This window comes from Myxocyprinus asiaticus, chromosome 37 (assembly GCF_019703515.2).
Source record: "Myxocyprinus asiaticus isolate MX2 ecotype Aquarium Trade chromosome 37, UBuf_Myxa_2, whole genome shotgun sequence".
In the NCBI taxonomy this organism is placed as follows: Eukaryota; Metazoa; Chordata; class Actinopteri; order Cypriniformes; family Catostomidae; genus Myxocyprinus; species Myxocyprinus asiaticus.
The window spans coordinates 36,071,013-36,088,520 of NC_059380.1; the positions used below are offsets into that span (position 1 = coordinate 36,071,013).

At 35.8% G+C, this 17,508-nt stretch overlaps 1 protein-coding gene across 2 annotated transcripts; it reads right to left on the reverse strand.

Moving 5' to 3' along the window:
* Nucleotides 1-1,555: 1,555 nt before the first annotated feature.
* LOC127427910 (nuclear ubiquitous casein and cyclin-dependent kinase substrate 1-like) lies at nt 1,556-16,986 on the reverse strand. Of its 2 annotated transcripts, none has more exons than XM_051675842.1 (8): nt 16,712-16,986; nt 13,810-13,859; nt 11,749-11,845; nt 10,399-10,445; nt 10,164-10,319; nt 9,295-9,447; nt 6,312-6,464; nt 1,556-4,228 (listed from the first exon to the last, which is right to left on the reverse strand). In XM_051675842.1, the coding sequence occupies exons 1-8, from the start codon at nt 16,726-16,728 to the stop codon at nt 3,990-3,992; spliced, it is 912 nt and encodes a 303-aa protein (XP_051531802.1). In that variant the 5' UTR covers nt 16,729-16,986; the 3' UTR covers nt 1,556-3,989. The 2 variants fall into 2 exon arrangements, with proteins under 2 accessions (XP_051531802.1, XP_051531803.1); XM_051675843.1 differs by having other exon boundaries at nt 10,164-10,316; nt 16,712-16,985.
* Between the last annotated feature and the right edge of the window lie 522 nt (nt 16,987-17,508).

The window sequence follows — 17,508 nt, forward strand, 5'->3', positions numbered from 1 at the left end:
GTGCTTTACACCACTGCATCCGACGCTTTGCATTGCACTTGGTGATGTATGGCTTGGATGCAGCTGCTCGGCCATGGAAACCCATTCCATGAAGCTCTCTACGCACTGTTCTTGAGCTAATCTGAAGGCCACATGAACTTTGGAGGTCTGTAGCGATTGACTCTGCAGAAAGTTGGCGAACTCCGCGCACTATGCGCCTCAGCATCCGCTGACCCCGCTCTGTCATTTTACGTGGCCTACCACTTCGTGGCTGAGTTGCTGTCATTCCCAATCGCTTCCACTTTGTTTTAATACCACTGACAGTTGACTGTGGAATATTTAGTAGCGAGGAAATTTCACGACTGGACTTGTTACACAGGTGGCATCCTATCACAGTACCACGCTGGAATTCACTGAGCTCCTGAGAGCGGCCCATTCTTTCACAAATGTTTGTAGAAGCAGTCTGCATGCCTAGGTGCTTCATTTTATACACCTGTGGCCATGGAAGTGATTGGAACACCTGAATTCAATTCTTTGGATGGGTGAGCGAATACTTTTGGCAATATAGTGTATATATATACACACACACACAAATTGTATTATTAATATTTTTTTTAATAATAAATATTACCTTCCCCCCATCCTCCCTGGAATCTACGCCCCTGATCAAACCTATTAATTCATTAATATAAAAAGATATTTTTCAATTTACTAAACTTTCGCTTTCAGTACACCATGACAGCAAGAAGCTGTCTTTTCCTAAAATAAGTTCATTTTCAACTATATATGACTACAACAGACCATTGTTGTTGTTGATATAGAATCTCCTTCAAACCGTTTAATAAGCGTTCCTAATCTTTTATTATTATTAGCCTTTTATTTTTAATGAATGAAGGAATGATGTGGCTTATACCAATTTACCTTAGTTTTATTGTAGTAGCAACAATTGTCGTATTTCTATTTTGGCTGAAAAACTATGGTTACCATAGTGCATTTTTGAAAGGTGTATAATATCAGTTTAATGGTACTGTATATACAAAATATTTAAGTCACCGACTTGCACTAAGCCAGTTTTGAAATGTGAAAACAGTGACACCAGGTGTGTGAATGCTAGGCCTACAATAACAACTGTTTATATACTGTGGTAATGCATAAATTAAATGTGAGAATCACAACCAATCAGGTAGAATGGTGTTAAAAAAAAAAAAAAAAAAAGCCTGCATCTGCTAGAGAACCTATTATTACTATTATACGACATCATTGCATGCAGAGCCTATCTGGGACAGCATTTTATAGGAGCATCAATTTCTTGAATATGAAAAGAACAGTGCAATTCATAAAAGAGATGGAAAAAGTATGACAAAAGCCTGTTTTCCAGTTAACAAATATGAGTCGGACAAGCATGTACTTATTGAGGAAGCACCTGCTAAAACTTTGTAAGTAAGTGATTCAATAATGTCATCACTTTATGATGTTAAAACAGTTCTCTCAAATGTGGAATTACAGTATATGACCACTAAACTGACTAATATGTAACCAGGAACATCAATTTGATTAAAAACAAATAGTTATGGTATCATATTTGATTACTGATTTATTGGAATTACCAGCTGTGAAAAATGATGCAATCTCACCATAAGAGCTTAAAGGTAAGACATAACAAAGATGGAGTTCTAGGCACAGTCTTTCGCAGAAAAAGACATACAAAGTTTGTCATTAAAATGAAGATACATTTTATTTCTTTTCTTAAAAAAACAAACATTACAAAAAAATCTGAGGAGGGAAAAAAAAAAAAGAAGAAACCAATTTAAAATCAAATGTAAAAGCACAAAAGACAAAACATTCATACGTGTTTTTGGACTGCAAGGTTAAAAACCAATTTAGACAGCACGAGTGGAAAATATTCAGAGATGCCTGGCAGAAAGATCGAACCATATCAGGATGCAATTTATGCACTGCAGACAGAAAAGCCCCTTTAATGCATCATGGGATATACATCATATATGTGTCTGAAACTAAAAAACAAGCAGCAACAGAAATATATTTTACGAGCAAACACACATAAGGTATGAATAGTACAGTTCTTCTCCATCGTCACAGTGCAAATATGCCTCTGTCCTGACAAATACAATTGATCCGGGGCGTACATAGCGACAATATTTACGTAATTTGCTAAATGAAAGACCTTCCCCGACATTCTGCAATACAATCTCCGGACAAATTAGGTATGTGTTAAAGCTAGCACTGGTTTGTAACGTTTAACTTTATATATATATATATAAAAAAAAAAAGTCTTTGTAGGGCAGCAACAATGTGCACGACTTCAGATTAGATTCACATTTCCTGACGGTACGATCAACTGTTTAAAGGACCGGGTTCAGCACGCTCATTCAGGCCTTCTCTGACAAAAGAGATGAAAGCATTCGTACTGCAGCCTTTATACGAGATTATCTAGTGGACAAAGAAAAATGCAATACAATTGCAAACAAATCTAAATTCCTAAAAGAACATTTCTGGGTTTAACACAAGTTAAGCTTTATCAAGGGTATCTGCGGCATGGTGTTGATTAACACCAAAAACTATTTTGATTCATAGCTCAGTTTGTAAAAACCAAAGTGTGTTCGAACACTTACAATGGAAGTTTATGGGGCAACCGTTGTGCGCTTGCCCCACTGACTTATAGGTGCTAACTATTGATGCATATTTTAACAAACTGAGTTTCAGATTCAAATCATTTTGTGGTAATCTACAGCATGCCACAAGCTAAACTTGTTCTGAACCTGGAATATTCCTATGAAACGTCAAAATGCATAATGGTACAGTTCAAACTTCACAAATCGAGTTTCTTTAAAAGGTAAAATTAAAAAGTTTTACCTTTCATTTCCAGAAATAAAAACCAAACCTTTGGGAAAAATAAAATAAAATATGATAATATGGTGAAAGTAATTCTCCAAACATGAATTTAGTTCTTGGTGTAGATGCGTTTTTCCATCTTCGGCGGTTGATCTGCGTTTAAAAAATAAAAATAAAAAGCTAGTAGCGCATATTGAATAAATACAAAATGACTTGAGTACTGGGATAAGAGAGCACCCTGGCCACTAATAACAGAAAAAAAAAAAAAAAAATTGTCTAACAAATGTCTTTCTAGAGAAGTCACGACACAGCAAACTCATTGGGCATCATGCATGAAAAAAATTCTGTAGAAATAGTTCATAATAAGGTTCCAAAATATTATTATTATTTTTTATACATAAGAATGGTTTGATGAACAAATTGAATACGACATTTTATGTAACAATGGGCCTGGTTCATAAAACATAAGCAAAACGAATCTCTGCGCAAATTGTTCGTAAATCCACGGTTACGCAAAATTGACGGTTTTACGAACAATTTACACAGAAAATGATTTTATGCAATTTATGCAAGAACGGCATTATGAAAGATTTACACAGATATTTGCTCTGCTTGAGTTTCATGAATGAGATGCATTGTTCTGTAATTGCCACATTGAATTGACAGCAACGAATTACTTAAAAATGGTTTCACGAACAATTCAAACACAAATTCGTGTTTCCAGCCCAATGATTGGTCACAACATGACAGAGTGAACTTTAAGCTTTATACATGTCATAAAAAAAAAATATGAGCTTTTGCGCAAAGGCTGACAAAGTTTTTCAAAGAAAACTATCATGTTATTTCCCTGGGTGAGCGCCTAACCTACTGGTTGGAAAATCGGGCTTCCCTTGGGATTTCATACCCATAAATAAACAGACTCAGACACATTTTACTCAATAATATATAGAGATATATATGCTCACAAGTTCTGGGAAAATGTCCTTTGCGATATGGAAATTATAGGCAAGGAGAAAAAAAAACGTTCAAACCATTGTGCCAGGCCACAACAAACACTAAAAGAAACAAAAACAAACAAACCTTGGAATAAAAAAAAAAAACAAAATAGGAAATAGTGTAAAGGGAAAGAGAAGCAGGGGAAGTCATTAATAACATGGCTAATCTTCCCCAGATGGAGCCTCCTCTTCTGAGCCATCTTCTTCCTCTTCATCTTCCTCATCCTCAGGGGCGTCTTCCTTTGTCTTTTTGGGAGGAGACTCTTTCTTCTCCATCTCATCTTCTTCCTCATCTTCCAGAGGGCTCTCGGGTTCTTCGTCATCTTTGGGCGAGGATTTCTCCAGCGCTTTAGCTGCACTGGGGCGACCTTTCCCTTTACCTTTTGCAGGGCTGGGGTTCACTGACAAACAAACAAACAAATATGCAAGGCTGTTTAAAAGACTGTACTACTATTGATATAGTGGATCTGTGCAAGGCTTTTACATAAAACTGAAGTAAAATTTGTCAAACAAAAGTGTAAAGTTTCAAAAATATTTCAACCAAAGATAAAAATTATCATCATTTACTCACCCTCATGCCATCCCAGATGTGTATGACTTTCTTTTGCAGAACACAAATGAAGATTTTTTTTTTTATAGAATTTTTCAACTCTGTTGGTCTATACAATGCACGTGAATGGTGACCAAAACTTTGAAGCTCAAAAAAAAGCATAAAGGCAGCATAAAACTGATCCATAAAACTCCAGTGGTTTAATCCATGTCTACTGAAGTTATCCAATCGGTTTTGAATGAGAACAGACCAAAATATATAGCTCCTTTTTCACTATAAATCGTGAGATTAGCAGTCTCCTTGATGATCATGATTGCAAGATAGATTACACTTCCTAGCGCCATCTAGCGCTCTGTGCATGCGTCAAGCACTTGAAAGCGGAATCAAGCTTGAACTCATCATCGTGTCTAGAGACTGCAATGGCAAAATGTAAAGTGAAAAATGATTAATATTTTGGTCTGTTCTCACCCAAAACTTACTGGATCACTACTGTAGACACTGATTAAACCACTGAAGTCGAATGGATTACTTTTATGATGCCTTTATGTGCTTTTTGGAGCTTCAAAGTTTGGTCACCATTCACTTACATTGTATGGAGCTACAGAGCTGAAATATTCTTCTAAAAATCTTGTGTTCAGCTGAAGAAAGTCACACACATCTGGAATGGCATCAGGGTGAGTAAATGATGAGAAAATTTTCATTTTTGGGCTATTAAAATATTTGAACCATTCTTATACAGTCGTTTTAACCACGTATGACTTTCAGCCGTGGAACACAAAAGGAGATATTTGCACAATTTCAACGCTCTTTTCCACAGAATGAAAATTTAGATTTTTTTTTTCTTCATATACCATAAAAGTAGTCTATAAGACTCATGCACTATATTCCAATTAAATATTCTAAAGCCATACATTTTTTTTGTTGTTGTGAGCAACATAATGAAATAAAAGTAATTATTCACACCAGGGATGCAACTCATGAGATGTAAAAAAGGTGAGAAAGTTATTACAGGTGTTCCAGGGGTATATTTTCAGTTGATTTGCTTGTTATATTTAAAGCTTTAAGTTTTTACACTTAAAAGTACCCGTCTCAAACTATTTTAGTAAGTAAAATGCAGAAAATTGTTCCATGCAATTTGGGCAAATCAGCTTAAAAAAAAGGTGACTTTAGCCAAAAGGTGTGTAGTTTACATCCCTGCCAATAACCTCACTGTAACCCTGATTTTTGTGTTTTTTAAAGAAAAGAAGGGTCAAGTCAAAATACATACATATTTTTTGTGGTAATCAATATTATGCCACAAATGCTGTCGATTGAGCTTAACTTGTATTCAACCCGGAATATTCCTTTAATGCAAAAATGGCTCAGAAAAGTGAAGTTTTGAGAAAAGTTCCAGAATCATTTGTTTGCAGAGCTGCTAGGTTAAGTACGTTGTTTTCCAATGCAATGACATCCAGACATTTTAAGTGTGACTTAAAGTTGCACTCAGTAACTTTTTGTTGGCGTCATCTTGGACTTACAGTGACACCTTGTGGTGTGGATGCAGCATCATTCAAAATCAATAGTTTCAGTTACAGATGCCATTGTAGAAATTCACTATTCACAATCAACCATGATTAATTTAATCCAAGAGTGAAAGTGTCCAATAACAAGACGGTTACTGAGATTAAGCAAGTAGTATTCAGCTGGTCATGTGATTCTAAAACGGCAGCCACCATGAGAGCCACCATATAAAACCACTTTTATAAGGTTACTGATATGACTACAGTCCTCATCTCATGTGAGTGGTCATAATTTTATATGTTTCAAAATTACAATTCATTTCTTTAGGAGTAAAACTTTTTTTAATGGGGAAACAATTACTGAGTGCTCTTTTAAGTGTTCAATAACTTTTTGGGGACACTGTAACTCCTTATCTTAAAAGTGCCAGTGGCTACCTGTGGCCTTTAGCCGGGGTTTAGGAGACTTCTTTTCTTTCTTCTCCACTTTCCTTCCTTTTTGAATAACTTTTTTGCCTTTCTTTTTGGAGCGTCCGTAGTCACTGTCATCATCGTCATCGACCATAAAGTCTTCATCGCTGCCTGATTCTTCTGCAACAGAGAAAGTGGTAGATATTACCGTTTCCTGAAGAAAATGTGATTGGTTCTTTGCCCATGCAAAAGGTGTTGAGATGTTGTGGGTGGTTGTCAGGGTGTTGCTAATAGGGCTGGGTAAAAATATCGATTTCAGATGCATAGTGATCTTCATTTGAATGATTTTTTCGGGATTGATTCTTAAATCCCAAGATCACTCTTTTAGTCAACCCTCTACAATTTACACCTGGTATTAAGATGCATCTTGGGTGATCCGATCACATGTGGTCAGGCGAGAAACATCACTGTTTACACCCATCACTTAAATGCATCCCTGTGACCACTTGTGTTCGGATGTTTGTTTGTTTCTTTCATTTTTTACGTCATGCCAGGTTTAGTTATTTAAAAATATAGAGTTAAATAAGGTGTTTAAGATTCATTTTTCCTAAAAACCGTAAAACTAAATTTGGATACACTTGATTAAAAACCTTTTGAAAAGTATCAACTGAATAATACAGGTTCCTCAGATGTGTAGAGGTATGACAGTCCAGTAAAATATGTTTAATGGATAGTGGGTTATGACAAGATGAGCACTTTGGTGAATTTTCTCCTGATAGTAAAAATTGGTGTGCGAGTCTTGTATGTCCTATCCGGCATCGTGTGTAAATGACTTGATCCCAGCGATTATTAAAAGGGAACACATCCTGTTCCAACAACAAGATTTATTTCCCATAATTTGTTGTTTAAACATTGATCCCACTCCGACTGCCATTTGTTTTTGATATATACATTCAGAGTTGGTTTCAGATCTGTGGAAGGTATAGGGCATTTTACTGGTTCAGTAGATAGTGCTTCTCTGGCAGCTCTGTATGCTTGTTCATTACCAGAGATTCCTGAGTGTCTAGGTACCCAGCAGAAAATAATATTAAAACTCTTTGCTTCAAGAGATGACAGTTTGATTAAAATCTTCACGACTGTTGGGTGATCAGTTTTAGTAGCCTCCAATGCTTCAAGACATGATTTTGAATCAGTTATTATTAAAAAAAGGATTTGTGGAGCAGTACTTGTGTTCGGATTTCAAGGGTCTCTGATTTCATGGCGACACACATCAATCACTATGTCAGTGTGTTACTGCATGATATTACAGCGCAACAAAGTTATAAAAGACAAAGAAAGTGCGAACCAAACCGGTGCCCTGTTTCTCCCAGATGTAGGTGAAATTTAATCTAAACACAAACGCAACATTTAGAGAAAAATTGTCTGTTGTTTTAGTGGATTACATTAAATAAAATAGCTTCAGATGTGTGTGCTTCTCATCTAAAGGGGTCTTTAGCATGTGAACAAACATTTTGCGCTATGCGACTAAAAATGTCTGTCATTAGCCCCTGGCTGGTAAATGTTCAGATTTCACTCACCATGAGAGACTCGCTGAACTGCCGCTATTCTCGAAGAAACAGTACCGTTTTAGCATGTGCTCAACAAATCAATGTAAATGCTAGGGCTGGAAAATGTAACATGTTCATTCATGCGTTTAATAGTTGATGTTTAACGTGTAAAAGTAAATTAACAATTAATGCAGTATCCATTTTTTTTTTTTTCACTTTCTGAAACTTTACTAATGTTTTCCCCTGTACCTGTGGCTAAAATTGATATATACACACATTTCCAGGAGGTACATGCTTGACTCGACAGCACATTCTAGCACAGATACTGATGTGTAGAGCAGTGCACGCTTATTACATGTGACGCATGTCCCGGGCATAATAAACACAGGAGCGGATTTACTGTACAGAGAATGGAGACTTCACCCGCAAGCAGTGAACCAGGCATGGGAGAGATAGACAAGCTGCCATAACTCTACGCATCACCCTAAAAAGCTCACTCACTTTCATCTGAACCACTGTCAAAAGTGAAACTGTGCGCGAGAGACTCAGCGTGTGCATGATAGAGACTGAACAGCAGCCAGAGAAAATAATAGTTTTAAGATTTTAAGCTTCAGCAAATTAAACTTAAGCATTCAATATGTTTTATATCTGTATGTATCTAGTAATGCATTGGCAATGCACACTGAAGTTTCTCTTGCCAATACATTTTGATATGAAATGAATCTGCTCATTTGATTTTATTATTAAAAAAAGTCCACTGGAAAACAGCAGAAGATTTTGCCCAACTTTTAATTATTGCATGTCCACTGATATTATGGGATATACACATATATTACAGTATACTTAATTCAAAGATTTATGCCAGTAAAAATGTCTAACACTGTCCGCCACAAAAAAAAAAACAAAAACAAAACAAAAAAAAAAACATTTTAACATGTTTATATTTAAATGAATATAAACGATTATTAACCAATTTCTTGCAAGTTCGTTAAGACAAAAAATAAAGTAAATATATGATTATATGTAAATGTACCATGTACCATGATTAACCACAGAAAACTTGGTTTAAAAACTTTAATTAGTTAAAATGTTATAATTAATTCAGTTTTAGTAAATACTTTTAAATAGTAAAAATTACACATGTAAACAATAAACATCTAAAATATAGTCTGCAATATGGAATACATGGAATATGTACATTTTTAAAACGCTAAGATGTGAGCAAAATGATGAAAAAATAATGCTAAAATAAAAATGTAAAGATTAATATTTTCATAATGTACCGAGTTAGAAGGTCCCCCAGCATTAGCTGAGAGAGAATTTATTTTCTATGTAAGCAAAACGGACATTATAATTTAAATATACCCATATGAGCTGGAATCGAAATCTGTATCAATACCCAGTCCAAGTTGCTAGGATTTTATTTTTTTTATACATGTTTACAGTTAAAGCTGCACACTTACGGTCCATGAACGGCTGTTCTTCCTCATCTTTTTCCTCATCCTCACTGCCTCCATCTCCCAGCAGGATTTCTCTCTGTTTGGACACAGCCTTCGATGCAGCCTGCCTCACCTGTCTAGGTTTCCTGCTCACTTCTTTATCATCATCACTGTCATCTGCAGAGAAAATGTCAAACACATACAATTTCAACAACATGCACCCGAACAGTTAGCTAAACCCGTATGACTTTCTTCTTCAAAAGAAAACAAAAGGAGATGTTAGCCAGAATGATTGTCTCAGTCACTATTCACTTTCATTGCATCCTTTTTCCATACAATGAACAGAAATTATGACAGACTAACATCTGGCTTGAAAGGATAGTTCTATAAATTCTCCCTGCCCAGTAGGTGGCGATATGCATGAAGAATGTGAATCACCAAAAACGAAAAAAGAAGAATATGAAAGTGGGGATTGATAGTAAAAAAGGACTTAAATGTTGATCTGTTTCTCATCCACACCTATCATATCACTTCTGAAGACATGGATTTAACCACTAGAGTCTCATGATTACTTTTATGCTGCCTTTATGTGCTTCAAAGTTCTGGCCACCATTCAATTGCAATGTGTGGACCTACAGATATTTTTTTCTAAAAATCTTCGTTTGTGTTCAGCCGAAGAAAAGTCATACACATATTAAACGACATGAGGGTGAGTAAATGATGAGCGAATTTTCATTTGCTAGTTAAATATTGCTTTAATATCTCCTTCTGTGTTACAAAAAGCAAGAAAGATAAGGGTTTGGAACAACATGAGGGCGAGTAAACGGTGACAGATTTTTCCCTTTAATGTTGATGGTCAAAAGTCAGGGTGACAATTTTTTGTTGTTGCTTACCTCCACCTCGTTTCCTCTTCAGTGACCGTTTGCCCGGCTTCTCCACCTTTGCTTTCTTTGCCTTTTTGCCCTTTTTATCATCATAGTCACTTCCTCCATCTTCATCCTCTTCCTCCTTTCCAAAGTTGTTGTCTTCATCACTACCCAAGTCATCTACTAGACAACATAACATTAGAACTGAATCATCTTTTATGCATCTTTATGAGTCAGATTTCAATGAAACAGTCACAGTTACCTGCAGAATCATTTTTGGATTTGGAGAGTTTGTCATCTGAATCCTCACTGCAAAACAAGAGGTAGACTCAATTGTAGGCCATCAGAAATGTCAGATTGATCTAGTCAAAAGAACACCATTGTGCATGAGATTTATTTCCTAGTTAACCACCAACACGTATGTGGGTCATAAGAAGGAAATGTATCTCAAAAAGATGAACTAATCCTTGAGCCACAAACACATATGGGTGAAATCTCATGAAACCTGTCAAGAACATGTCCGGGTGATATTTCACCCCTTTAATAAAAGAAAGAAACAAGAAATTAAATTAGCTTTAGGTGATAGTTCACCCAAAAATGAAAATTCTCTCATTTATTCACCCTCATGTCATCTCAGATGTGTCAGAATTTCTTTCTTCTGCAGAACACAAATAAAGATTTTTAGAAGAATATCTCAGCTCCTCATAATGGAAGTGAATGGTGGCCAAAACTTTGAAGCTACAAAAATCACATAAAGACAACATAAATGTAATCCATAAGACTGCAGTAGTTTAATCCATGTCTTCTGAAGCGATCTAATCGGTTTCGGGTGAGAACAGACCAAAATGTATCTCCTTTTTCACTGTAAATCTTGCCATTGCAGTCTCTCGGCACGATCATGACTTCAAGCTCGATTACACTTCCTAGTGCCTGACGCATGTGCAGAGCAGTAGATGGCACTATAGGTAGTGTAATCGAGCTTATAATCATGATCGCCAAGGTGACCGCTGATGTCAAGATGTAAAGTGAAAAAGGAGTTACATTTTGGTCTGTTCTGACCCAAAATTGGATCTCTTCAGAAGACATGGATTAAACCACTGGAGTCTTATGGTTTAATTTTATGCTGCCTTTATGTGCTTTTTGGAGCTTCATAGCTTTGGTCACCATTCACTTACACTGAATGGACCTACAGAGCGGAGATATTCTTCTAAAAATCTTTGTGTTCTGCAAAAGAACAGAATATACATCTGGGATGGCATGAGGGCGAGTGAATGATGGGAGCATTTCATTTTTGGGTGAACGATTCCTTTAAGAACAAATCATTTATTATTTCTGTCTTTTCTATGAAAGTAAATTAAGCCTATTTTTTTAGTAGAATTAAGTTGTTTTTTTTTTGCATTGTGACCCAAATCTCATTACACCCCCCACCCCAAAAAAAAATCTGGGGGAGAAACTGGCTAAAGTATAACCTAAATATGTTTTTATGGGATTAATCCATACACCATTTAATCTAAATTAAATCATATAAAATGCATTACTTCCTATATATTTATAATATATCATATAAATATAAAGTTTTACACCACAGTTCTGAAATTGAAGGGATTCTTGCCTGTCATCCTTTGAGTTCTTGGGCTTCTTGTGCTTGACTTCACGAGGGGGAGCACGGACCTTCTTTACAGTTTCCCTGTCTTTCCCATAGTCCTCATCTAGAGACAGAAACGAGATGGACCAAACAATGAAATACAAAACTGCACAATCAGAGTATCTTCAAACAAAACAGTCTATGAAAGGTCACCAAGTTGACCTGTAAAATGTAATAATAGGGTGAATCTTTCTCTGAAATCTCTCATTAATAAGCCTAAAATCAAAAGATGATTATTTTGCATAATGAAAATGAAGCCTATATTGGACCAGTAAAGGAATAGTTCAACCAAAAATTAGAATTCATCATGTACTCACCCTCATACCATCCCAGTTAAGTCAATACAATGCAAGTGAATTGTGACCAAAACTTTGAAGCTCCAAAAGCACATAAAGGCAGCAGTAAAGTAATGCATATGACTCCAGTGGCTAAATCTATATCTTCTGAAGCACTATGATAGATTTGGGTGAGAAACAGATAAATATTTAAGTCCTTTTTTTTTTACTATCAATATCCAATGTCACAATCCTTTTCTTTTGTTTTTGCTGATTCGCATTCTTCGTGCTTATCGCCACCTACTGGGCAGGGAGGAGAATATATATAACTATACCTTTAAGCAGAATGTTTCAAAAGAGATACAATAGGCATGGGTGAGAAACTAGTCAATATTCAAGTCCTTTTTTACTATCAATCTCCGCTCCCGACCAGCCCTCCTGGGCTTCACCAAAGGACTGAGTTCTTCTTCTTTTGTTTTTTGGCGATTCTCATTATTCCTGCACATCGCCACCTACTGTGCTGTTGTGCAGATATGATTCATTAATTTTTCTCTTTCTTTAATCCCTCCCTTCTTTCTTTTCTTTCTCCTGCCCAGTAGGTGGTGATAAGCACAACGAATCGGCAAAAAAAAGAAAAAAGAACTCTGTCCTCTGGTGAGGGCTGTTTGAAAGTGGAGATTTATAGAATAAAAGGACTTAAAAATGTATCTGTTTCTCACCCAGACCTATCATATCACTTCTAAATATTTGGATTTAACCATTGGAGTCGAATGGATTACATTTATGCTGCCAATATATGCTTTTTGAAGCTTCAAAGTTCTGGTCACAATTCACTTGCATTGTGAGGACCTGCTGAGATATTCTTCTAAAAATCTTTGTGTGTGTTCTGCAGAAGAAAGTAAGTCACATCTGGGATGGCATGAGGGTGAGTAACTGATGAGAGAATATTCATTTTTGGGTGAACTATTCCTTTAAGATTTTTCCCATTGAGACATTTGTCAATTTAGCACATTATCTCCTGAAATTATCATCACCATAATGCAAAAAATGTCTCTCATTACTGTAAAACATGCTTTTTCATCCAGACACAATATCAGTTAACATCAGTACAACAAATACTACTATGATGTATCCTCCCTTATTTGTACTTGGTCTGGTTACTTATTGCATTACAGTAATGGGAATGTGATTTGTGAATCTGCAGGAGAAAAATAAACCAAACTTGCTCTTGATAGTCTTTCGAGAGATTCACCCAATGGGTCTTATTTATGAAATGACAGCAGAATTTGCGTGCTAATCATCAATAATGCCATTCTTGCCGAAATCGGGGTTCACACACCTTTAGACCAATGAATTTCCATGACTCTTGCAGGCATTTGTGATTACTGTAGTTTTTATTTTTTCTTAAATCATTCTGATCCAGAACAACCTGCAAATGAATCACTTAGACCCATTTGTGAACTGTTTTGACTAATAAGTTGAATAGAACTGACTCTAAAGAACAATTCACTCACAATTGGGACATCACTACACTTTAAAAATGACTGGTCATTTCCAGGTTTTCCATGACCGTAGAAACCCTGGTAAATTGTCCCATTGATTTTAATAGGACAATTTACACAATTTATTCTGCTTGTGTCTCATGAATAACACCCAGTGTGTGCATTTCTGAAATGGAAATGTTACCGAAAATTAAACGAACTTGCAAGACGTATTGACACATATTTAAATGTTTCTAACTGCTGAGTTTTACCTGCATCGTCAGATTCGTTAAACTGGGAGTAATTCACCACCTTTCTGTTTCTGTAAGAGAGACAAAACAATGTAACAACAGTGTCAAACATTACATTTGTGATGCAGTTGTGCTTGTGATGTTGATTTGTGTTTCAAGAGCTTAAAGAACATCAGAAGACGGTCGGCGTTTCTTCAGGAAACGAAAGCTCATTTAACACATCTCGCTTCATTATGTTTACTTGAATTAATGGTTGTTAAACAGTTCTTCAATAAGCACTTCAATGAGAGTTTCATTAATACAGCAGTCTTGTCCTATTTAACCACTCTGGCTAGAATGATGCGTGAAAAACCACAAGCTACTTTAAGAAATTAGAAGGATCACAAGTTGGACTTTTTGAGGATATAAACTACAACACTTAGTCTTCAATCAAAAACAAAAAAATCAAACGTGTTAGAGAACATAAAAATAATGAAGCATTAAGAAGTGTAACCATGGTAAACACAGTTAACCTTTACAAAAAAGTATTGAGATGGTATAAGATGGTAATACAATGATGCTTCGATATATCCTGGGTACTTACAATACCTTACGTACATCAATATATGCTCAAAAAGCATGGTAGTACCATTGTATTTTGTTAACTGGCAATGGTATTTATAGTACAATGGTAATATTTGTTCCATGGTAACTGGTGGCCTATAAGAAAATGGTATGGTCAAGATAAACTACTGTGTGCAAAGAAAAATTAGACTTTTTTTAACCCTTGTGCGACCTTCGGGACATTTTTGTTTTTTTCGATCATTTTGGCTGTGTTGATGCCAACGGCATACATTTTGCCAAAGGTGTGTATTTTTGGGGAAATTTTGATATTTTAACCTCAGTTCCTATAATACATCTATAATACACTGTGTACACAAAATAGTTACACTCAGGACCTCAAGGACAAAAATGTCCCCATTGAAACCCATTAAAACAGCAATATTTGATCCCAGTGCCATTAAAGCATAAAATCGTGAATTTGAAGCCCTGGCTTCAAATATTTTTATTTTATTTTATATTTTCCACCAGATGGCACCATTTTTCTCATGTTTAGCCTATGGAGCAAATACATGCTTTTTTCCTATTTACTATTTGCTGTATTATAGAGCACTGCAGGACAACTGAATAAATGATGCAGCTAAAATTGTGTGGGTGTGTTGGTATGGATGTCAGAGTGTGTTTTGCATGTGTGTATTGAGAAATTTGTGTGTAAAAAAACAACAGTGGCATTATGTAAACAAACTAGCATTTAAAGGGTTAAAATCCTGAAAATGAATGAATATTTGGTAGTTATGATCCGGACTGATGTTGATTAAAAAATCTAGATCAGAGAAAGTGAAAAATTATATATGAATACATATTAATATACTATTATTATATTATATAATAGTATTTGCATACTATTTTTATGGCAGTTTTTTAACGCAGACATTTTTGTCCTCTAAGGACCTGAGTGTTTATCTGACACTGCACAAAAAATAATAATGCATCAAAATCAATGTTGTTGCTAATCACTGACATATACCAAACTGTGATAATCAAAAAACAAAAACAAAAAAAATCCCCTTAGCATTTAGCATATGGAAAATAATAAATTTTTGTGTGTGGTGTGCATTATATAAACAAACTGGCATTTAAAGTGTTAAAATCCTGAAAATGGATGAATATTTGGTAATTATGATCAAGACTGATGTTGGTTAAAAAAATGTACTCATTGAAAGTGGAAAATAATATCAATATATAGTATTATTATGGCAGTTTTTGACGCGGACATTTCTGTCCTCTAAGGACCTCTGAGTAACTTTTTTTTTAATTGACGCAAAAGGGTTAATTTTAGATTATTAACAACCTAGTACTTATGGGAAGGAACAATGCGCCTTGCCCCTTACAAATATAAGCCATAGTTTCATAATCTTTCTGACCATTTATTTATTTAAATTAGTAATGTAACATTTGTTATTGCTACCAAATTATAACAGTTTAAATAAAGTAACAAATAAATGTAGTATATAATTCAACTAACTCTACGGTTTCCATGGTGATTGATCATAAGGGCCGCGTGCCACATTTCTCTGTACAGTCAATACATGACGAAGGCCCGCGACCATATTCACACATTATATCGCTTTATGTTCAACCCTCAGTGATTCCTGTAACCAAAATATAACCCAAATATCACATACTGGTCTGTTAATTTAATTTATGTCAAAACGTGCGCCAAATTTGATTTACACTTTAAACCGGGGGTGTGGTCGCTTCGTCCTACCCCGCCCCCTTCCAACGTCACATGCGTCGTGTTAATTTAACGCTACCTAAAAAATATGCGTTTCCCTGAAAGATAAACAAACAAATGTCGCAGTATTTTATTTCCGCACCATCAGAAGGTGTGTTGTGGGATGTGCGAATATATTTGCCTGTCTGGATCGGTATTAAACGATGCAAAATCACTTGTATGGGCCAATGAGCGCCTCCAGTGTGGGATTTTATGACCCCTCCTAAAGCATTGGCGAGGATGAATGGGAGGCCATATTCTCAGTGGCTAACATGTGAAGCCTTTTGGTTATTCTCAAACAATCAATATATATATATATTCTTTGACATATGTGTGTGATGCATGAGAAAGATCACAGCAGAATCCTGGCTGATGCACATTGGAAACGTGCACATTACAGCCATTTAAATAAAAGAAAAAAAGACATAGGTAGCCCTCGCCAATGGGAAAGACAACGAAAGCAACATGCATCCACAAACGACAACAAAAAGCTAAGAAATAAAGCTATTGTATCCCATATCTAAGCATGCACAGCACATGCGTGAAGCCTAGTAGCTCTAGTGTGCATGCAACGCAGCGCGAAAGCAGGAAGAATGTAAACCCACGTACCTCACTGGTCTTGCCATTTTGCAGGAATACTGTAGAGGTTAAAATTGTAAGAGAGCAAAAGAAAAAGCAGGGGAAATGCAAATAAAATGTGGTCTTTTAAAATACAAGGGAAGATATTGGTGACGTCGCGAAAACAACGCCCTCTCCCAGTGGTAGGAATTAAAAAAATACGGGAAGTGCTCGTGCTCTACGAATGTTTTTTAGTTTAAATTTTACCTTCAGCTACTCAAAATGGTGAATGAAACAAACTGAAACTGCAGCCTTTGCGCAACCTAACTATTGGGCAAGTAGGCGGGGATTGGGTAAAAACTCCTCCCATTTTTCTGTCTCAGCGGCAAGATTTGCCCAGAGAGTGACGCTATTGGTCAGTTTGAAAGATGATGTGATCTGGGATTGGACGTTGCGGTTGTCCATCAAAACTAGTCCGCCCAAAGCAATTACCCTCCCCCTCGTTTGCGGATAGGTTGAAAAGCATGGCTCGGAAACAAAAAGAGGCCCTTACGATATGTAACATGTCCCAGTTTGAGTGCAAAATAACTTTTTGTTGTTGTTTCTTTTGAAATCAGGCTTATATAAAAGAACATGCAGATTAAATAAATGAGAGAATAGAAAAAGGCATGAAAAATGCCCCCCACAAGTATTAATTTTAGCTGGCTTGCACTGAAATCTTTAATATTATTACAAATATAATGATAGTAATAGTACATTACTTTAATACATACTATTATTTGTATTCACACATTATTATCTATAATATTAATATGCATGCAATGTAAATATTTCATCTTTTATGTCTA